Here is a 22532-nt window from a genome sequence, read left to right as displayed (position 1 = left end):
CACAATTATAGCTGCAACTGGATAGTGGATACCAACCTCAACTAAAAGTTTCTGCAGCCTTATAACCTAACACATGACTAAATTGCCAAAATAAATCCCTTAGTACAATAGCTTGACTCTAAAATAACAGAACTTTTGCATGCAGACTCTGGAAACTGGAGGGTTTATGAAAAGAAACAAAAATAAACATTCACTAATATCAATATGTTGTTATAAATTTAATATGTAGCATAAGCGCCAATACTGCCTTCATTTACAATTTTGCTACTGTTTCCCACTCACAAACGCTGCCGTCCGTGGACAGCAGCAGCAGCAGTGAAACGTCACCCGTGGTGTGACATCATCACCCATGACGTAATGGAAATCCAGTTGTTACCAAGGCCCACACTGAGCATGTTGATTTATTTGTGAAGCAATTTTAATTTTTGGACAACATTGGGGGTCTTTAAGGTGACAATAAAAATATTACTGTAGCAGTGAACTGTGAAGAAATAGCAAAATATAGTGACAGCTTGTAGTTTGATTTTATGCCTGTAAAATGTGTCAATTCATTGAACTGAGTTGCGTCTCATATATTGTTGATTTTGCTGTAAAATGATCCTAAAATGAAAACTAGCTTAAAGTGGTTTCAAGGATATCAATATTTCAATGACATTATGTCAGTAAATGAACATAAAGCATTAGGTACTTGTACTGTTACTTGTACTGGGATGTCAATTGTCATATCAACACGCAATGACATTTCTTGTTAACGTGTCGTTTTTAACCACAGCCTTGACCTGACCTAAGGCCTAAGCTATGTTAGGTTTCACTATTGGCAACAAAACAAATAAAATCAGCAGCATGCAATTTGGCCACACTTAAGTTATCATTGCACCACATCCATTTTTATTGTATTGCGGCCTTACCTAAATCTAGCCAGACTGAGACGGTAGTAGTAAAGGCATCACACTTGTTTTTGGCAACCAAGGAGAAGTGTTGTAGGTTAGATTGTAATTCGTAGGCTGTAGGTTTTAAAATTCAGTGGGTTTTAGGTGGTAGGGTTTAGGTTGTTGGTTTTAGGTTGTAGGTCTTAGGTTGTAGGTTGTAGGTTTATATAGCCTTGGTTGTAGCTAAGGTTAGGTCAGGTTTGGTTAGGTAAAGGTTTGATTTGGTTTAGTTAAGCTTGATTAGAAAGCATCTCTGGGTGTAGTGCCTCTCCTTGGTTGCAAAAAAAAAAATTGTGCCTAACCCAACAAGTGCAAGGGGCTCCAACGCCCCTAGCTGAGTCCAAGCTGAGTCCAGACTCAGACTCAGTTAGTACTTGGTGTCTGGTGACCTCGGTTAACAACTACCTTACCAAGGTACTTATCAACTATCTTCTGTTCAGTTTCAGATTGAGAACAAACCGCAGCAGCTAGAGATGGATGTGGTAACTGAAGACATCAGTGGATTTTTTGACCTGAACATCAGTTCTAGCACTCAGTCGGACACAACCCTGCAGAATGTACTGGACAGGGCAGCCATGTGTGAGTAATGGCATCTGCATGTCAGCTGTAGATTAGGAGCACTTTAGAGGTAATATCAGGCTTTCTTGCTGCTTTAATATTCCTTAACCCTATTAGTGGCAGGCTCCTGGCTACCCCATATTAGTGGCAGGGGGGGGGGGCTGTTTACGACCCCCCCTTGATATCTCGAGATCTAACCGGCCGATTTTCAAAATTCAAACGGCATTCGATTTGGCTCAACGAGATCTACATTTCTAGAAAAAAAAAATTAAAAAATGTCAATAGGGGGGTAGAGGGGGGTAAAAACGGGCAAATTGCAGATACATTTTAGACTGTTTATCACGGCCAGGTTTCTGAACCAATCTTAACGCAACTTTTGCCGATCGATAGAGAATGAACCAGGAATTCACATGGGTCCTAAAAATATGCATTTTCAAAAATCATAGGCGGATACAGATCATTGAGATTGGGGGTACACAAAAAGTAAAGTAAATAAGGTTTTTGTTGGTACTGTTTCTAAAAAGGGTGGCAATGGTCTTGTTATGTTACAATTTTCTTATGAGAGAACGACTAAAATTGTATTGGTCATGCATAGGCGGTGTCAGGGCACCTATGTTGGGAGGTAAAAAACAACCCCCCTTTTTGGACGCCTGGATCCGCCTATTATAGCAAAAACGTGTCAAAAGAGGATGCACAATAACTTTGTATATGTTATCACATGATACCTTTCATTCACTGTTCGTAAAACTGGTGCAGCATCGTGATCTTCGCCCAAATGACTCGCTTCACGAATAGGACCCCCAATTCCCAGTGCTCTGGAGCCGCCCCTGGTAAAGTTATGAACTTGAAATTTTCAGGGAATGTGCCCAATTTAGTTTTAGGGAAAGTCAGAAAATTTCAGCATCGTAGCTTCAGCGGTTTCGGAGATATTCCCGAAAAACCTGAGGGGTGGATAAAAACAACCCCCCCCCCCCCCCCTGCCACTTATAGGGTTAACAGCTTAAGAAGTGTGTGAGTTGAGAGAAGCATCTCACTATAAGAGGATTCCAATATCAGACTCCTTTGCTTTGGCCATTTTATGATATAGTTCTATTTTTATTTATTTGTTGCACAATGCACGTTGTACATCTCTTACTCCTAAAAATGTGTTAACATGGTCTACCCTATTCATCGCACTCTGCTGCTATTTGACGATCGTTCCTCCCCTACCCGTTCTGCTGTGCAGTGGGATACAACACTGTTGCGGTAAACGTGACTGCCGACCTTGACAAACTGGAGACGGTGACCTCCAAGAAGAAGAAGATGCGGAAGGCGGCGCCGTCTGCGGAGGAGGCGGCCGCACTGACGGACGGGTTCCCTGACCCCGGAGCCATCACCTTCACCGCGCCGGTCTGCCCGGTACGGGGAGGGATACCTAGCGGCCAAAAGGCATGTCGGTGAATCGGTTATGGGTTAATAGGAGTTAGCGGTAGTTGCGCGATTTTGGGCAATATCTTCTGCATAGCCATGGGCTTACTGGGCCCGTTGGGGCCTTTCCAACCAGTCATATCTGATTATAAAGATTTTTTGGTACTGATATGCTGAACTGTGAAGTGTAAATGACGCATTTTTTTCGCTTTCCTTTTCCAGAGGACGGGCCGCAGAATGCGCGTGCTGAAGAGGGTCACCCTAGAGTTCACCGGACAGGGAGATCTTTCGCGAATCGTGAGTACTAAGCTGAGGAATCGAACGCATGACCACCCGTGGACTGGGCTTCAACGTTTGACGCGAATCGATATCCTTTAAGTTCCTATGCTCGAAAGTTGACAATGGTCTTTGAGTCATTGAAGTTGAAACCTTATTTTGAAAGTTTTGTTGGATGTGTGCTGGTGTCTTTTTCATGCTTCTTTTCAAAATTACTATCGGATAATGTTTACCCTGCCTAAAGTTCAGGCTACACTATCAGCGTTTTTTCGGTATCTGCGTGATTTCGGTTTCCGCGTTTTTACGGTTTCTGCGTTTTTTCGTTCCGAGCGGCCGCCGCGTGGACGGTATTGTTTATAGCATAGTGATGGATAAGTGATCAAATTAATTGTTTATTCATGTTAAATTTTATCGTGTTTTAACAAAATTATAATTGAGTAATTGTTTTAAAGATTTTACAACTAACAATAATATAATTTCGATCATAATCATTTGTCAGCTTAATTATAATTATCATATTTGAAGTAGAATGATGAGTTTTGAAACACATCTTGTCTTCTTTAATCATGAATAGGGTTGGGACCTATCTGCATGCTCTGTATGTCTTGGTAAAATAAAAAAGCTCAGAATTTTTAATGATTTAATTTAAAATCACTTTGTTATAAAAATGCCTAGTTAGTTCAGAAATTAATTATTTGTGGCTGAAAACAACTTGCTTCTGATTGGTCGGGCTAATCATGACGTCACATGTAGGTATATAACTGTCTGTATATTTGGCGCAGTTGAGACATACATTTTCTATGTATTTTCCTATGGTAAATCGGAGTGATTGGTCGTGTTTTCAGTGTCTCTTTATTTTGCGGTGGTATTGCGTGGCTAAGAAGTTTTATCAAGAATGGCATATACTAAAATGTTCCTTTAATAATGGAGCTTCAATATCTGTGAGTTTTATTGACAAACGAAAACTGATTTCGCTGTTACTTTATCTGGAAATTACTCATTTTTTTTTAGGTCAATATTCAAAATATTTTACGGGAACAAGTTGGCACTTTTCTTGATTTTTGCACTCAAATCGCGTGCGATTCAACTGTATTGGAACTTGCAAAGAAGCTTGGTGATTAATTAACTGTGTTGTTATGGCACTGTTTGCAAAGCATGGATAATGAAACTCTGCCAAAGACTTTCTACATAGCAATGCCTCAAGTAATACGCAGGAGGGACAGAATTCAGAGTCCGATCGAGAAGAATCGGTGCAAATGCTACGAAGACCAGGCAGCTCTGATACAATAGCTAGTCGTCTCACTACTCTCACTCCATTAGACCAGCTGATTCCTGACAGCACCGACTCGGATGCAAAGATGGAGCTCATCTTCCAAGCCAGAAACCAGTTCTTTGATGGAAGATGTGACGCTGCCTCTGTCTCTGCTTTGTTGGCCACTTTGGACGGGGCGGAGCTCCGCTCCTTGCGTGAGCGGTTATTCGCCTGTCATCCAGAAATAGTTCCTTCGTTTGCTGGCCGTTCCCTGATTAGGTGCAATACGGGGAGCTGTAATCAGGGAAGTAACTTTCCATATGAAAGGGGTGCAGGTGCACTCCCGTCCCCCATCCACTAGAAGTGCACCCCCATAGGCTAAGCGGCGCCCCACACGCCGCCCCACACGATTAGCTCTAGAGCAGATGGCGAGGGTGATTTCTCGGCTACATTCCATCTCGGCGTCGTGATGCTTGTGGGCTTGGAAAGCGTCCAGTCGTATGTAGGGTTGTGTAGGGGTAGGGTTGAGTTCAATAAGGTCCTTACATTTGAAAGGTTTGAACAACCCGCAATCAGCAGAACATACCACAAGTTAAATAAAAAACTACCAAACTCCGCCCAACTGATATTAATAAACATTATAGCCAAACTAATGGCCTAAATAAAAATATATCTCAAATCCTAACAGTTATCGCGGGTGATGGCGCCATGAGTTGCTATTATCCAAAACAGATGCAAATAAACATGTTTGTATGTCCTATGTATGTTTGTTTTAAAAACGTTGCAGTGGCGCTGGGAACTGCAGTCTTAGATCTGGGTATGTTTGGCATCTGCAACTCTTCATATACACATTAACCCTATTTCGGACGGGGAGACCTTTCAGGATTTTCTTGTACAATTGCCAAACGCCGCGAGACATTCAGCTCATATTTGGTGACTTTTCCTACATGCTCATTGCGCACATCTCAGCAAAAAAAAAAAAAAATGCCGAGTCAGGTCAGGTCAGGTAACCAGAGCGGGTTTGTTGACCCCACCTCAGAAAAGTTTGCAAACACGTCAGAGCTTGAGTTTTTCACGAAGTTATTTCCTCTCATCAAGTCTTCAAAACAGTACCTGCAGTATGTGTCGTTTGTATATCTCAGAATTTTTAATCTGTGACCTGAGGTTAGGTCAGAGTCGTGACCTTTACATTGCAAGCCTATGGAAAAGTATTGAAATGCGACCTGCACCTCGAGTAAACGAGTCAAAACCATCCAATTCTTTAAGAATTATGACAAATTATCTTATCTGTAATGATCCAGGTGCCATTTACTGACAGGGACACCGGAAAGGGTTATCTGAGCCGAGATCATGTGAGGTGATATCTACCATACATCAATGCTCACAATACTTACAATATTGACAATGCTTTTGCTTACAACACTTACAATACTTACGATGAGACCAGCAAGCACTCTGCCGTTACAGTTCTAACTTCTGTTTCGAAAAACGACGTTACACACATTCGCTGCCAGCATAACATGTATTGTTTGACAGTAACAAAATACAATTGACATCTGAACCCCAAACGGACCGCCATCCACTCAAATTTTATAACCCTGACCGGTCAGGGGGCGAATGGAGGTCATTTCCTGGGCATTACACTCAGCCCTTGCACAAAATATCTCACCTCACAGTCAGGGGTGGATTTTTATATTAAGTTGGGGTTGCACGTGCAACCCCAACTTTGAATTGTGCAACCCCAACATCGGTTTGTGCAACCCCATCTTTACAACTGAAAGAAATCGGCGGGCGACTCGAATGGTGCCGCCCCCATAACCCTGAGCCATCCCAAAACTCTATGCCACCCGTCGACTTGGCACCATCTTTCAAAAGAGCCCTACCCATCATGTAGGCAATAGTCACCCCTCAACTATGTAGTAATGTTGCCGCCTCCTCAGACCTCAAATGTAGGTGCCGCTCCCTCGAATGTAGGTGCCGCCCCCTCGAATGTAAGTGCCGCCCCTCGAATGTAGGTGCCGCCCCCTCGAATGTAGGTGCCGCCCCCTCAAATGTAAGTGCCGCCCCCTCGAATGTAGGCGCCGCCCATTAAATGTAGGCGCCATCCCCTCGAATGGAGGTGCCACCCCCTCGAATGTTGGTGCCGCCCCTCAAATGTACCTAAATGCCGCCCCTCGAATGTAGGTGCCGCCCCCTCGAATGTAAGTGCCGCCCCCTCAAATGTTAGTGCCGCCCCCTCCCTCGAATGTAGATGCCGGCCCTCCTCGAATGTAAGTGCTGCCCCTCGAATGTAGGTACCGCCCCCTCGAATGTTGGTGTCGCCCCCTCGAATGAAGGTGCCGCCCCCTCAAATGTAAATGTCGCCCCTCCAATGTAGGCGCTGTCTCCTCGAATGTAGGTGCCGCCCCCTCAAATGTTAGTGCCGCCCCCTCGAATGTAGGTGCCGGCCCTCCTCGAATGCAGGTGCCGCCCCCTCAAATGTTAGTGCCGCCCCCTCGAATGTAGGTGCCGGCCCTCCTCGAATGCAGGTGCCGCCCCCTCAAATGTTAGTGCCGCCCCCTCGAATGTAGATGCCGGTCCTCCTCGAATGTTGGTGCCGCCCCTCAAATGTACTGTAATGCCGCCCCTCGAATGTAGGTGCCGCCCCCTCGAATGTAAGTGCCGCCCCTCAAATGTTAGTGCCGCCCCCTCGAATGTAGATGCCGACCCTCCTCGAATGTAGGTGCCGCCCCCTCAAATGTTAGTGCCGCCCCTTCGAATGTAGGTGCCGGCCCTCCTCGAATGCAGGTGCCGCCCCCTCAAATGTTAGTGCCGTACCCTCGAATGTAGATGCCGGCCCTCCTCGAATGTTGGTGCCGCCCCCTCAAATGTACCTAAATGCCGCCCCTCGAATGTAGGTGCCGCCCCTTCAAATGTTAGTGCCGCCCCTCGAATGTAGATGCCGGCCCTCCTCGAATGTAGGTGCCGCCCTCTCAAATGTTAGTGCCGCCCCCTCGAATGTAGATGCCGGCCCTCCTCGAATGTAGGTGCCGCCCCCTCAAATGTTAGTGCCGCCCCTCGAATGTAGGTGCTGGCCCTCCTCGAATGCGGGTGCCGCCCCCTCAAATGTTAGTGCCGCCCCCTCGAATGTAGGTGCCGGCCCTCCTCGAATGCAGGTGCCGCCCCCTCAAATGTACCTAAATGCCGCCCCTCGAATGCAGGTGCCTCCCCCTCGAATGAAGGTGCCGCGCCGCCCCCTCAAATGTTGGCCCCGGCCACTTATGCATAGGTGTCATCGGTCATCCCATAAAATGTTGGTGCTGTCCCTTCTAATGTAGATGGCACCTCCTAGGGTGTAGTTGCCGCCCCCTAAGGCCTAGTTGCAGTGCAGCCCCCTCAAATGTAGGTGCCACCCCCTAAGTGTAGGTGCCACCCCTTGAAATGAAGGTGCCTTTCCCTCACGATAGATGCCGCCGCCCCCATGCGTGGGTGCCGCCCCTCAAGTTAGGGTGCTGCCCATTAAATGTAGGTGCCGCCCCCTCTAAGTGTAGGCGCTGCCGCCTCTAGTGCAAATGCCATCGCCGCCCCCTCTAATGTAGGTACTACCCTCCTCTCAAGAGCTTGAGCTGTCACAAGGCCGTATAGAGCTGTCGGACATGCAAAAATGACCAGTTAAAAAAAAATGTGGATTTCGATTCCTGGTGCGCCGCTCACGGCTCAGTGGGGGGTGGGGGTGGTGCCCAGTGGAGGTCGCAGGGGGGCATCAGGGCCATGCCCCCCAAAGACAAATCAGGGGCCATCATATAATTTGCCCCCTTTAACAACCGATGGGCCCCGATGGGCGTAGGGGCCCTGGCTCTTACCCGATTGTCACGAGGCTCAAGAAACCAACGCCAGGTATTATGTAACAGCCCCCATACCGGTCTTTGAGTATCCTGACTTCTGAGGGCGCTTCAGTGGCCTTCAAGGGCCCACCTTGACCGATGAGGGCCCACATCGACCGATGAGGGTTCACTTCACATCGACCTCTCAGGGCCCTCCACTGGCCCTTGAGGGCCCTAAAGCGGCATCAGGAGTCCCCCAACCGGCCTTTGAGGGCCCCACACTGATCTCTTGATGGCCTCATTTCTGTCTCTGGGGTTCAGGACTGACCTTTGGGTGCCGGTCACTAAGAGCCCGCATCGACCTCTGAGGGCCTCAAACTGGCCTTTGAGGGCCCTGTACTGGTCTCGAGGGCTCCCAAACTGGTCTTTGGGGGTCCACGCCTCTAATGGCCTCATTTCGGGCCCGTACTGACTTCTGAAGGCCCGATGCCGATCTCTAAGGGTCCACATCGGCCTCTGAGGGCCCTATGCTGACCTCTGGGGTCCAACACCGACCCATGCTGGTCTTTTAGGGCCCCACACTGACCTCTGAGGGCTCCACGCTGGCCTGTAAGATACCTGTAAGATAGGTAAGATACTTTGTACTGGTCTCTGAGGGCCTCACACTGCCGGTACGGACCCACGCTGGTCTTTTGAGGGTCCAAACTGGTCTCTGACGGCCCAAACTGGCCTCCTAGGGTCCAACACCGTGGCTCGGATGGCCCAATTTCTGTCTCTGGCGGACAACGACTAACCCTTGGGCACTTCTGAGGGCCCGTACTGGCTTCTGGAGGCCCGATGTCGGTCTCTTAGGACCAACATTGGCCTCTGATGGCCCATCCTGGCTTTTGAGGACACTCTGTCCGGTCTTTTAGGGCCCCATACTGACCTCTGAGGGCTCCACGTTGGCCTGTAGAAATCACACTGGCCCCTGAGGACCCACGTCGGCCTCTGATGGTTCCAAACTGACCTTTGAAGGCCCTGTACTGGTCTCAGAGCCCAGAGGGCCCTAAACTGGCTTCTAAGGGTCCCAATCTGGCCTCTGAGGGCTCCAAACCGGCCTCTAAACGTCTCACACCGGTTGCTGATAACCCCATTTCTGTCACTGACACCCAAGGCTGGCCCTTGTCCCTTGGGTGGCTCTGAGGGCCCTATGCCGGCTCTGAGGACCCATGACAGTCTTTAGGGGCCCTGTGGTAGTGTGCTCCTCGATTGTCTCCCTAGAGCCGCCTCTGCGATGACTTGCCCGCCGGCGCACGGGCCGACGGCTGGGGTCAGCGGGCGCGGTTGGAATGTGGACCAGTCTTGTTCGAGACACAATGAAAGCGGGAGCCCTACTGTCGCTTATAACAGGCCCCACACTGGACTCTGAGGGCCCCAAACTGGCCTCAATGGGCCCCAGCCGGTCTATGGGGTCTCTACACCGCCACTGATGGCCCTATTATGGTCTCTGGGGTGCCAGGTTAGTCTGGTCCCTGAGGGCCCACATCGGCCTCTGAGCCTGGGGGCCCCATACAGGCCTTTGAGGGCCAATACTGGCCTTTGAGGGCCCTACACCGACCTCTGAGGGCCCCGAATCGGGCTCCTCTGAGGGACCCACACTAGCCTCTGATGAACCCACTCCGGTCGCTGGGGGCTCAAGATTGAACTTTGGGTGCCTCGCACTGGGCTCTGAGGGCCCACATTGACCTCCGAGAGCTCCACACTGGCCTGTAAGGGATCATATTGGGCTGGCCTCTGATGACCAACTGGTTTTGGAGGGCCAGTACTGGCCAGTGGCCACTCAGGGTCCCAAACCGGCTTTTGAGGGCCATAACCGGCATCTGATGGACCGAACTGGACCCTGGTGGCCCAAAACAGGCCTCAGAGGGCCCCGCACCAGACTCTGAGAGTCCCATCTTTAGTCGTCTCTGGGGTCCAAGGAAGAACTTTTGGCGTTTCATGCCGTCCTCCAAGGTTCCCTGTCAGTCTCTGTTGGTCCCCATGTCGGAATTTCGGAATTTGAGGGCCGTTATCTCGTCGCAGCGGGCCGGCATTAAGGTCTAATACCATATCGGGGTCACATCGGTTTCTGAGGGCCCATGTCTGTTGCAAAGGGTCCCTGGTCTCTGATAGTTCCATTTAGGTCTTTGAGAGCCCGGGCCTGCCCATCATAGGCGCCTCATGCTATCTTCTTATTCTCTGCCGATCTCGGAGGGCCCCTGTCGATCTGTTTGGCTCGTGCAGGTTTTTAAGGGCCGCTGCTAGTCTCTGAGAGCCCCATGTCGTTAGTTGTGTCTATTTTGGGTCGCATTGGCACCACACATGTCTCTTAGGGTCCATACCAGTCAAGGGGTCCCACATTGACCTCTCAAGGACCAACGCTGGCCTCAAGGGCTCACACCACCTCAGAGGTTCCGAACTGGCCTTTGACGACCCCGCACTGGCCTTTGATGACCCCGGGCCCGCACTGGCCTCTGATGGCTCGGCAGGTCTCGTACGACCCACGTTGGAGTTCAAAGACCCATACTGCTGTGCGAGGTCTCACCCGGTTTATGAGGGTCAGTCTCAATACTGGCGTTAAATGATCTTACGCCGGGCTTATATAAGGGTCTCATACTGGTTTCAGAAGTTTTCCGCTACTTACGAAAAACTTCAGGGGGAGGGGGACGGATATTCGCCCCCCTCCGCGGTACGCGGGTTAAGCTAACACACCGCCCCCCAGCGAGGGTCTACAGGGGCCCCTTTGCCAATTCGCCCCCCCCCCCCCCCCAACGCCAAGTTTACGACCGTACCTGGTGGCGCCCACTTCCGGACTATTGCGCCCCTCGGAACCGCTTTGGGCGCCCTTTCAGGGCTGTGCAACCCCAATAAAAAACAAAAAAATCCACCCCTGCTCACAGTGATCATTACAACAATAGCACCGACTTGATAGTGGATTTCAAAGTACTTGCATCAGCTCTTCCTGCTATTGCAGACGATCATCTCCTCAGGGTAATGTTGTTCGGGACATGAACGAAGATCGTTTTCGGAGTTTCATAAGTGCTACTGCAACAGCCTGGCACAAAACAGGACTTGTACGCTCTTCTCTGCACTTTGCCCTTCAGTATATCACAAAAGAATTGTTTAGAATCCATCCTACGCTTCTTTCACAGTCTCCCTTGCCACCGTAGGGCGTAGGTAGATTGCTGTTGCTGGTAAGTTAAGGCACGGTAGATAGAAATTACCTCGGTTCTCAACGCCTTAATTTATTTTCATAAAAAAGAACAAATAAATGATCAATAAGATGACAGGAATGTAAACATTTTAATCGTAAAGTAGTCCAAATATTGGAATGAGCTTTTGCTTTTCAGCATCCTCCGATTCATCATCTTTATCATTTGAAAATTCGAGGTACATAAAATGTTTATCACGCGCTCATGTTAAGTGGGAATATAGTACACGGCAGGCACATCAATTTTTGACACTGAACATTTCATCCGTAAATGTTTTAGCATAATTTAAAGTTAAAAACAGCGCGAATGGCAGAGTGAAGCAAACAACATCTTTCACCCATTGATATAACATGTAATCTGTGGTGCGCCAGATGCGCCATTATTTGTCAACCGCAGAAGGTGACATGTGACGTAACAGCATCAAGAGCATCTTTTTTCAAGAACTTTTCAAAACAAGTTTCCTATCTTTCTTCCCCCATTTCTCTCAGCTTATTGATTTTATGAGGCAATGGTATGCACCATAAATTCTGTGAAAATAGTTTGATCATTTTCATGCATTCTTAAAAAATCGAGTTCCCAACCCCATTATACTATTTTCATGATTCACATTTGAAACTGTTCCATCGTCACAATATTATTAGCAAAGTCACTTCTAATCATTCATCACTAAAACGAAATCCCGCAGAAACCGAAAAAAAAGTTCACAACTCTGAACTTTTTTCGGTTCCGACTCGTCGGTTTTTGCGGGTTTTCGTTCCACGGGACGCCAGACTGGCAGTGTAGCTTGCGCAATGCATTCGCTATGAGGCGAACTTGACGACGCGAACCGAAATCCCGCAGAAACCGAAAAAAAAACGTCGGAATTCATGCTAGTGTAGCTTAGGCTTTACACTCACGCTATCGTTTATGACTCCACAATCGTTTCAGGGCCGGTCGACGAATCTGAAGAAGTTCGACCTGCTTGCCGTCCAGCCGACCACCCAGGCCGCCTTCAACGTGAGTAAATAAGCGGGTGCCACCAATCGTTGTCTTGTTGATTACCTCACGGTACTCTCGTATCCCGTGAGTGTTGTAAGTAGAGAAGGCTGACATTTTGAGTTTTCATCACATGCTTGTATTGAGTGAACCTACTCCAACAATCGTTCTTCAACACCCTTCCCCCAGACTGGCCCTGCCCTCTAACCGTCTGTTGTTCTGACGTCTCATCTCTGACCCCCCACCCCCCACCCTCCCCCAGGTGGCGTGTCAGACTCTCTCGGTGGACATCATCTGCGTGGACCCGGCCTCTTTCCGCGGATTCATGCTGAACAGGAAGCTGGCCGGCCTGGCGGCGCGGCGAGGGGTGGTCATTGAGCTGGTGTACGCTCCGGCGCTGTCTGCGGGCTCCGTTCGGCGGCAGCTGCTCCTGACGGCGCTGACACTGACGAACATCACCATCGGGAAGGTATGGGAGATCGGAAGCTGGTGCTGACGGCACTGACACTGACAAACATCACAAAAGGGAAGGTAGGGGAGTTCGGAAGCTGGCGCTGAGTTTTCACGCTGCCAAACATCATCAACAGAAAGGTAGGGGGAGTTCATAAACTGGTGCTGATAGTTTTCACACTGGCAGGCATCAATCACCAATGGGAAGGTAGGAGCGTTCGTGAACTGCTTCTGACGGCGTTGACATTGACAGGCATCACCAATGGGAAGGTGAGCGGAGTTCGTGAACTGGTGGTGACGGGGATCACGCAGACATATCACCGATGGGAGGGTTGAGGAGGCCGGAAACTTAGCTGTTGGTAGCAACCACTCTCACTGATGCCAAAATTTATTTATTTATTTATTTATTTACCAAGATCGTCGACGGGATTCCCATTGAAAGACGAAGTCAATTCATAAGATCAAAAAGAGCAATAAGAGCAGGGAAGAAGCAAGACGGCAGAGAACGGAATATGATGTGTTCGCCGTACTCGACTATGCAAAGTAGGTCTGTATACCACCGTAAAAGTTAACCTGGCTGTGTCGTGTCGGATGTTTCAGAACATGATCGTCTCTAGCGGCGCCACCCACGAGCACCAGCTGCGTGGACCGCACGACGTGCCGTATGTGTATCCTTTACCAGTATAACGCCTTTTGGGGCGACTAACGGAGCGAGCGACAGGGTGGGCCTTGCACGTGCGAAATTGCGAGGGGGTACCTCCAACTGACTTGTGCACGGCACCCTACTAACCGGTCTCTAGCGATGTGCCAAATTTGGGCACAATCGGCCCAGCCGTTCTCGAGATCTGGAAGCGGCACCCTGCACGTGCGCACGTGCAAAATGGGTCCCAACTGACTTGTGCACGGCACCCTACTAACCGGTCCCTAACTGTGTACCAAATTTGAGCGCAATCGGTCGAGCCGTTCTCGAGATCTGGAAACGACCCCTGCACGTGCGCACGTGCAGCAGCACCCCAACTCTGGCACATGGATATGCAGTGCCTAGTGGGTGCCTACCTACATGCCAACTTTCAGCGCAATCGGCCAAGTATTTACCGAGATATTGCAACAATTACAAAACTGACACCTCTTCGTTTTGCACGTGGCACGTGCATAAGGGGTCACCCACATGCATCGGGAATAGTCCAATACTTGGTAGAAGGAATGAAGCTATCCTACAAAATTTACCGCATGTAAATCGGTCAAGTGGTTGCTGAGATATAAGCCTCGCAAAAGCGTGACCACGGCCGGCCGGCCGGCCGGCCGGCGCTCATACTCAGAAATTTCCGTTAATCTAAGGAAAGACTACGCTCGCTTCGCGCGCTCCGTAACCAGTGGGAGGCGCCAGGAGAACTGCTGAGGAGGGACGGTTGGAGTCGATGAGCAGCTTCGGAACTGCTGTGATAATGAGCTTTATTTTGATGTTAATGTGCCGTCGGTTTCGTTGTTAATAACGTCATTGGCCTATTTCTTATCTTTTTTATTGATTTCAATCGATCAGATTTCATCAGGTAATAAGTTCTCAAAAGGATAGATGAGTCAAAAATGCATAATGCATTTGCCACTTATTGTTCTCCTTTTAGCGAGGGAAGATCAGCAATATTCAACAATTCAATATCAAAGTCCATGCTATCGTTAAGTGTTCATGTCATATCCATCCCCGTGATTTCCTTGACGGTATGCGCACGCCGCTCAGTGCCGAGCTGATGGGTCTATCGCCGGCGGCGGCAAAGGCCAGTGTCTCCACTCTGGCCAAGAGCACAGTCATCCACGCCGGTGAGTAGGCCGGGAGAAGGTGACGGGAGTGGGACGATCGTGCATTTTATGGTGTAGTAGATCAGCATGGGGATTGGGGAGGTGTGCTGTGTTTACAGCTGTCAATACTGGTGAGATGCAGACGTTTCTGCTCCTTAGTGCCCGGTTGAGTGTTATATTTCCCTCGAAAGATTTGAACGCTGAACGGGTTTACTGTAGAAGCTTTCCGGACAATCTGCCATCAGGAGTAGCCGAATTTGAACTATCGTTTGCCAAAAATAATCCTTCATTAGGTTACCTCAAGTCAATCTTCATATGACAATAAGTTAATTAACTTCCCTCCCCCGTTTCAGTGGGCAGGAACCGCACCGGGTTCTGCATGGCCCAGCTGTTACCCGACTCTGGAGAGTCCCGGTCCGGGAGTGCTGGAGTGACACCGGCGAAGAAGAGGAAAACGGCGGCGTGCTAGCGTCGGGGTCCAGTTTTTTTGCCATTGCTGGGATGTGGTTGTCTGAGAGGCATTGCCAACTGTGAACGACCGTCGACCGTGTCTTTGCCAATATAACTCGTCATGTTATGGCGTGTCTTCAGTTCTAAATATCTGGGCGGCCAGCTGACTGGAATATCTTCATCACACACGTGAATTACAGAACTGTAACATTATATTACAGTTGCTTCCATCACAGTTCATTAGTTCACGAACCACTGCAATTCATATTGCAATATAATATGCCTATATCACATCATGAAAACAGACCCCGCAATCCAGAGGTATCACCGTGAAGCTTACAACAGATAACAGCCTCCCGCTCCCAATGGCTCCCTCGCTCGCCGGTGTGAGGTAGGTCAGTTGGGCGGCGCCGGTCTCCAGCCGAGGTCTGCCACCAGGGCCAGGTGGTCGGAGGGTATCACCACGCTGGGTAGAGCTGTGTGCCGGGTCACCTCCTCGTGGGAAGGTAGAGGCACCACCTGTTCAGAGAGACATGGGGTCAGTGGGATGGTCGTCGGGTCGTCACTGTATAACATCAGCAGACAGTCGGGTGCGGAGGTCATGAATGCCATACAAGTGTAAACTGAGGGAAGGTCGGTGGTGAAGTTCGATCCGAACAAGCAGAAGTCGCATAACAATCGCAAGCACCTCATCACCGGACGTGAATGCGCTCAGAAAAGGTACCACTTCACTGCACAGTAATAATTACGGAGCGAGCGAAGCGAGCGTAGTCTTTCCTTAGATTAACGGAAATTTCTGAGTATGAGCGGCCGGCCGGCCGGCCGTGCGGACGCTTTTGCGAGGCTTATATCTCAGCAACCACTTGACCGATTTACATGCGGTAAATTTTGTAGGGTAGCCTCATTCCTTCTACCAAGTATTGGACTATCCCCGATCCATGTGGGTGACCCCTTATGCACGTGCCACGTGCAAAACGAAGAGGTGTCAGTTTTGTAATTGTTGCAATATCTCGGTAACTACTTGGCCGATTGCGCTGAAAGTTGGCATGTAGATAGGCACCCACTAGGCACTGCATATCCATGTGCCAGAGTTGGGGTGCTGCTGCACGTGCGCACGTGCAGGGGTCGTTTCCAGATCTCGAGAACGGCTCGACCAATTGCGCTCAAATTTGGTACACAGTTAGGGACCGGTTAGTAGGGTGCCGTGCACAAGTCAGTTGGGACCCATTTTGCACGTGCGCACGTGCAGGGTGCCGCTTCCAGATCTCGAGAACGGCTCGACCGATTGTGCCCAAATTTGGCACATCGCTAGAGACCGGTTGGTAGGGTGCCGTGCACAAGTCAGTTGGAGGTACCCCCTCGCAATTTCGCACGTGCAAGGCTCACCCTCTCGCTCGCTCCGTTAGTCGCCCCAAAAGGCGTTATACTGGTGAATATCGATCATGTGGATCATCAATTTAGTGCAAACCTGATCTCCGATGTAAACGCAAGTCGACGCGAAAATTTACAAGCATCAACTCCAGTAGAAGAATGAAATACCTACCCGTTCCACGGCCTCATATGTCGCCACACTTCTCTCCAACGTTAACTAACTCATGATTACCGAGCAGTCTCACCTGTTGTACATCCATGAAGTCGGTCATGTAGAAGATATAGTCTAGACAGCCGCGGAACTTGTCCACGTAGTTGGTGTACTCGGGTGTGCCGCACGCGCTGGCTATCCGGTAAGGGTGCTGGAAGGAAACTCCGTGCACCTCCTCACCAGGAGCTGTGGGCGGACGGGGTCAGACAGCGAGGTCAAGGATAGGGGTGTGGTGCGTTGGAACAAACTCGCCCATAAGCCCGAAAAAATGTAGTGGGTGGAAAAATTGCAATTATTGGCCGCCAGAATGTCGTCGTTAACAGTGACAACCGTTACTACGTCGTAATCCATGCGATAAAGCTCCCCCTCCCTTATCTCCAAATCGATCTTATGTTTGGGATTATTTGCTGATTAGCGCCCACGGATTCCCACAGAGCTTCAACTTATCAAAACTCGTAACCCTCCTCAAAATCATCATTGCAAGCGGAACTCACCGCTACTGAAGTCCTGAAGGTCCTCCTCGAGTCTCTGTGTGGTCATCAGCCGCAGCACAGAGAACTCGGGACAGCTGTTGAAGTCGCCACAGAACAGCAGCGCCACCTCGCGGCCCGGCTCCTGGGATGCGAGAGGACACACCAGCATGTGTCAATACGAACACACGAACCAGGTCCACCGCGTGACTGCTTACATATATACAAGCAATGAATGTGGACACTAGGCAGCATAGCGCACTCAGCTAGATAGCAGTTTGCATGTGGGATATCCACACAACGCAATGACACATTGTACTATCAGCCACTCGCGTATTGCGTCGCATGCAACAGCATCCATCAACGCAGTCATCCTCCACATGACACCTACATCGGTAGTACGAAAATCATATCGTCTGTGTCCCTCTTTCGCCCCGTCATTCGTCCAGCCATTTACCTCTGTCCTCAGCCGCTCTATGAGCCTCTCCAAATGCCTCATACAGATGCCGATCTGCAGGGCCCGGATGTGATCGGCGTTCGGGTGGAAGTAGAGGTGCGTGTTGGCAACCACCAGGCGGCGCGGAGGTCGGTCCGCGTCCGGGGGCGGCACCACGTCCAACACGTTCACCTGGGAAAGGGGGTGATGTGATCGAGGTTTAGGGAGACGATGGCTGGTGAGGAGTTTGTCCCGTTTGTGTACCATACGCCAGTCTGAGTTGAGTGCTATCCGATGAATTTGAACCTCAGAATTATCCTATCAAGAAATTGCTATTTTTTACTTTTAGCCGCACTCCAGAAGGGTCTATATTGCACAGATGATCGTTTATTGCCCTCGCCACAGCTCTTAGCATACCAGGCAAGACTGCGTATTAACTATGTTGGACTTAAAAGCTCTTGTTCTGTGAGTACGCTTGCCGCCTAGTCCTCTCGGGTCTGTGACCTGTCCGTTTGGCTGCTCTTTCCCGGCCGGTGCCTTATACGTTTGTCGCTCACCTGCAGGGTCTGCGTCCGTTTGGTGAGCCGTTCGCGCAGCTGATCGTTCTGCGCGCAGTCCTTCTCTACGTCTGCGTACAGCGGGTCCTCTGAGACCATCTCACCCAGCACTACCCGCTCCGTGTCCACCATACTGGGGGGGGGGGGGGAGCGGTGTGTCGGAAAACTGGCGAGACATCGCATAGTCGCGGATGGTGCACAGTACAGTAACAAATAGGAAAGTGAAGGGCAACGCGTTCGGAAATCGGAGCCGGATCGTTGCAGATAATAAGAAACAATAATAAAACGAAAACGACGTAAGCTATAAAAACGGACATGGTACTGCTCCAGACTGGAGACTTAGACACCAAAAGACAACCAAGACATGATAATTCTCTGGATAAGTGAATATCGTCCAAAGCAAATCCAGTAGCATTTTATGAGAAGGGACGGTCACAGCGGCAATAATGAATATCAGCTTACCATGTGAATATCAGTCAGTCTGGTGGACATGTGAATATAATGAATATCGGCTGAACATAATAAGTTCACAAGGCTACCAAGAAAAGTCGGCTTTGTGTTTCTGTTTTGCGTCCGAGCACGTCCAGCTCACCGAAGTTTAGAAGAGCGGTAGAAGCAGACGAGGCCCTCGGTGACCTGGCCGCCCTTGGGCGTGAAGACACCCTCCAGGCCGGCGGTCTCAAACATCGGCTCCAGGTCACCCTCGTACACCTTCTTGTCCACCTCCTGCAGACACACGATGTCGCCGTTGTACCCTGTCCGGCACCGGCGTGCAGGGTGTTAGCAGACTATGGGCGACGGGGCTCTTGGGTATTCCTCAATGGGAGACTGAGCTATGAAAACTAATAAGGGAGGACCATCCCACTGGTTGTTAAGAATGAGGATTTTCAGAGAGAGTTTAATCGGCACATTACATAGCATATTAAAAAGCAGCATGTTCCTGGCAAGGCGCTGTAATTCAAAACCATAGAAACCTGTATTTTCCATGTCAGATTCTGACCACTTCAGGCCCATCCACTGGCGACTTACCCATGAGTTCTTTGACAATGAGCTGCTTCCTGTAGTCGATGTGCAGCGCGTACGGGGGACAGTATGGGTGCAGCACCGTCCTGGTGAAGTCAGAGTCGGCGTACAGGTCCGCCAGGATGTTGTAACTCACCACGCGGTAGCTGGAACGGAGGGAGCACGGAGGTCAAGGCGGGTCAAACTACCGGAGTGGAGGGGTCAGACGGGTCAGCTTACGGCGGGAAGGCTGAGTCCATGGGAGGAAGCTAGAGCTACTGCATCATAAGATGATGAACGTCAATCGGTAACGAATGGCGACGTCGGGCCATCGGGAATTGCTTTATATTACGGGTAACTCAATAAAGACTGTTTATCACGAGGTAGCTTGGGGAGAAATCAGAACGATAAATGCTAAAAACTACATCGGGTTTACTTACGTCAATGGCATTCCGTTTGATTTTTGAGTCCCCAACTATGAGAGTTCTGTCACAAACCCGTGGTTGTCCTCCACCCGATATCATCACCGTAGCCCCCCCCCCCCCACACACACACATTGTCGTCCTCACCTGTCCTGGTCAGTGACGGTCCGCGTGAAGGCGTGCCTCTGGTCGAACGGACACGGCCCGGGGCCGGCCTGCACGTCCTGTTCGGAGACCACCGTCACAGTCTCTCCGCGCCTCTCCCCGTTCACCGGCACACAGACGAGCCTCAGCCGGTGTCCGATATCCTCCGCTGAGGGCGTGTAACTGTGACTGCTGCCGACGTCCCGCCAGCCGCCGTCTGCCGACGGGTCCTCGCGCTGCCAGCACAGCTCGGCGTGCTCCGAGAACGCCAGCTGCAGGCGGCCGGGGTGCACCGGGAAGCCGGCCATCAGCGAGGAGGGCAGGCTGAGCGACAGCACGGCCGGCGGGTTCACCGAGAGCCGGTAGCGGAGGCGGCCGATGTGCAGCGCGGCGCGTGCTCCCTGCTCCACCAGCGCCTCGGCGCAGGAGAGGTGCGGCTCGGCCGGCTTACCGTCCAGCAGCAGCGAAACCGCCGGCTGGGTGACGGCAGCGTCCACCGGCGGCGAGCCGGACGATCTATTCTTCTTGTTCACCTTGGATGCCTTCTTGGCGAGGAACTTTTCAATGTTGGACGAGATCCTAGCAGTGAGCACACTCATTTGTTCCTGTTCAGAGCGGTCCATGTTGAACACACGCCTAAAGTTGAACTGTGGCTCACAGTAGGTGAATTTGAGCTGCACCCTGTCGCCCACATGGTTCACAATGACTGGCTCTGGGGCACACTCCATGGCTTTCACTGAATGCACCAGTCTTCTGCCAAATTTGTACAGGGTAAAAGAACACCTGAATGTGCTCAACAACCTTCTGCTGTTGGCTAAGCTAGTGGAATAAGCAAGCTGCCTGATCAGAGGAATGGTGAAGCTTCTATGTACCTGAAATATAAAAAGAAGCATTGAGGAATCAGCAATTAAACAACAGGAGAAAACAGCAATTAAATTTCAGTCTTATAGTTCACACATTGAACGGAATGTCACAGCATCACAGTCAATTAAAGAAAAGCACTGGATGTCTCATGATCAGGGCTGCGGAGTCGATGGATTTTCGGCGACTCCGACTCCGACTCCGGCTTTCAAAAACCAGCTCCGACTCCGACTCCGACTCCGGGCAGAATTGTCGACTCCGACCGACTCCAACTCCCGACTCCGACTCCGCAGACCTAGCAGGGCTGCGGAGTCAACAGATTTTCGGTGACTCCGACTCCGACTCCGGCTCGGGTTTCTAAAATCGACTCCTACTCAGACTCCGACTCCGGTCACAACTGTCGACTCCGACCGACTCCGACTCCGACTCCGACTCCGCAGCCCTGCTCATGATGATCATGCTGTACTAATGTGCCATACATCATTTGAAGCCTGATACCTTCTTACTCTCTAGGGTCAAAATTTAGCTTCTTTTATCACAATACAGAAACATGTTCTACTGAACTATTCAAGGGTTACTGTTCTGCAAAGACCACATTTTCTTCCTGAATATAAATTATACTTTATGTCTTAGCACAAGCTCTTTCATGATATTGTACGTAAGCTTCCAGTGCTCACTGTTGACTGTGCAGTCATGCATAAAAAGCAGAACACTGAGGACATGAAATGGTGATCATTGATCATAATAGCTTAGCTGTAGAGCTTACAGGGCATGCATTTCACACACATAAGGCAACTACAGACACTGCAGACTACAGAAGTAGGGGCAGAGCCATCAAAAACTGGGAGGGACACAGCTGAGGCTTGAGTGAGAATATATGTAGACCTTAGCTGCACTGCTTTGGCTAAATATGTGAGCAGATTGGCCCCATACCAGCATGCTGATACCCCTAGGGAATAGGTAGGTGCAATTAATGATTGATGTGATTGATAGAATCATACTTTGCCATCAGCCATGCCACAATGGAAATAGAAATAGTCATTTGGCTGGCAAGGTCAAGGTTTAGGCAAGTTCAACATCATATGACATGACATGGATGCATGGTGTGTTGTCAGTGTGATTTTTTTTCAGACACCTCACTCTATCAAACTGTTGTGCTTGCACATATAGGTACAAAGCTGCTGAAGAATAATTGCTCTTTTAAGGCAGTTTTCATACCAATGCTGATAGTTGCTGTTTTTAAACTTTGCAATAAATTTAGTAGTTTTATTTGGTGGGAGGTGGTGCATATTGTTTGCCTGTTTAGCATGACGGATGACCTGGTGCAAATATATCATGAGCTAACGTCAAGGTGGTGCAGGCGCCAGGCTGTCGCAGGATGACCAATGAGGAGACTCATGAACTCTTCTCTGGCCTCATTTTGCACCTTTGACCTTAGCCATGAGGGTTCAGGTTGGGCGATAAATTAAAGGGGATTCAAGTGTAAATCATACTGGACAAAGGCACAAAACTACACGACGTTGACGTACTCATACCATTCTTTTTTATCACCAAGGCGTTCGCCAAGGCATATGACACGTGGTGAAACCCGCCGCCAGATACCACCTCGTTGATAGAACTCGATGGCGGTGATCTGGAATCGGATACATGAAACTGAAATCGATTATTATTTTTTATGTGATTAACCGAACATTGTGCAATATCCAACGGAAATAAAATCAATTTGTGCAATTTATTATAAAGATCTCACACACTCACAGCGTGGCAGCAGAGTGCGGCAGAGCACGAACCATTTATTGTCACTTCTGCGCCAAACAACCAAGAACGTCTGTCAAACTAGCAGCGAGCAGCGAGCAGCGAGTCCAGCAGCGAGAAACGGGCCATCCCGATTTAGCTGAAATTTGGCTCACAGAGCCTTCTCAGCACGCTGA

At 49.8% G+C, this 22532-nt stretch overlaps 2 protein-coding genes across 5 annotated transcripts; one reads left to right on the top strand and one right to left on the bottom strand.

The window, feature by feature from the left end:
• Nucleotides 1-351: 351 nt before the first annotated feature.
• LOC122392007 (ribonuclease P protein subunit p30-like) lies at nucleotides 352-15254 on the top strand. 2 transcript variants are annotated; one of them, XM_043386410.1, is made up of 9 exons: nucleotides 352-450; nucleotides 1370-1508; nucleotides 2713-2885; nucleotides 3117-3191; nucleotides 12386-12454; nucleotides 12696-12902; nucleotides 13484-13551; nucleotides 14619-14698; nucleotides 15031-15254. In XM_043386410.1, exons 2-9 carry the CDS (start codon nucleotides 1403-1405, stop codon nucleotides 15144-15146), a joined length of 894 nt encoding a protein of 297 aa, XP_043242345.1. In that variant the 5' UTR covers nucleotides 352-450; nucleotides 1370-1402; the 3' UTR covers nucleotides 15147-15254. The 2 variants fall into 2 exon arrangements, with proteins under 2 accessions (XP_043242345.1, XP_043242344.1); XM_043386409.1 differs by having other exon boundaries at nucleotides 385-450; nucleotides 1376-1508.
• A 67-nt stretch (nucleotides 15255-15321) lies between these two features.
• On the bottom strand, nucleotides 15322-22409 carry LOC122392005 (2',5'-phosphodiesterase 12-like). Of its 3 annotated transcripts, none has more exons than XM_043386408.1 (9): nucleotides 22360-22409; nucleotides 19744-20612; nucleotides 19202-19341; nucleotides 18765-18927; nucleotides 18173-18305; nucleotides 17637-17807; nucleotides 17204-17324; nucleotides 16744-16895; nucleotides 15322-15646 (listed from the first exon to the last, which is right to left on the bottom strand). In XM_043386408.1, exons 2-9 carry the CDS (start codon nucleotides 20466-20468, stop codon nucleotides 15524-15526), a joined length of 1728 nt encoding a protein of 575 aa, XP_043242343.1. In that variant the 5' UTR covers nucleotides 20469-20612; nucleotides 22360-22409; the 3' UTR covers nucleotides 15322-15523. The 3 variants fall into 3 exon arrangements, with proteins under 3 accessions (XP_043242343.1, XP_043242342.1, XP_043242341.1); XM_043386407.1 differs by having other exon boundaries at nucleotides 22137-22380; XM_043386406.1 differs by lacking the exon at nucleotides 22360-22409 and adding an exon at nucleotides 22207-22338.
• Between the last annotated feature and the right edge of the window lie 123 nt (nucleotides 22410-22532).

The sequence above is a fragment of the Amphibalanus amphitrite genome, unplaced genomic scaffold (genome assembly GCF_019059575.1).
Source record: "Amphibalanus amphitrite isolate SeventyFive unplaced genomic scaffold, NRLGWU_Aamphi_draft 000465F_arrow, whole genome shotgun sequence".
Taxonomy (NCBI): Eukaryota; Metazoa; Arthropoda; class Thecostraca; order Balanomorpha; family Balanidae; genus Amphibalanus; species Amphibalanus amphitrite.
This window is presented reverse-complemented; position numbering and strand designations above follow the sequence as displayed.

Excerpts from the sequence above, each read along its gene's own strand:
- LOC122392007 (XM_043386410.1), top strand. The coding sequence starts at position 1,403 with ATGGATGTGGTAACTGAAGACATCAGTGGATTTTTTGACCTGAACATC. Across the intron at positions 2,886-3,116 it reads TCACCGCGCCGGTCTGCCCG|AGGACGGGCCGCAGAATGCG; the intron begins GTACGGGGAGGG and ends TTCCTTTTCCAG. Across the intron at positions 14,699-15,030 it reads GAGCACAGTCATCCACGCCG|TGGGCAGGAACCGCACCGGG; the intron begins GTGAGTAGGCCG and ends CCCCCGTTTCAG.
- LOC122392005 (XM_043386407.1), bottom strand. Across the intron at positions 19,342-19,743 it reads ACCGTCACTGACCAGGACAG|CTACCGCGTGGTGAGTTACA; the intron begins GTGAGGACGACA and ends CCTCCGTTCCAG. Across the intron at positions 17,325-17,636 it reads TAGAGCGGCTGAGGACAGAG|GAGCCGGGCCGCGAGGTGGC; the intron begins GTAAATGGCTGG and ends CTCGCATCCCAG.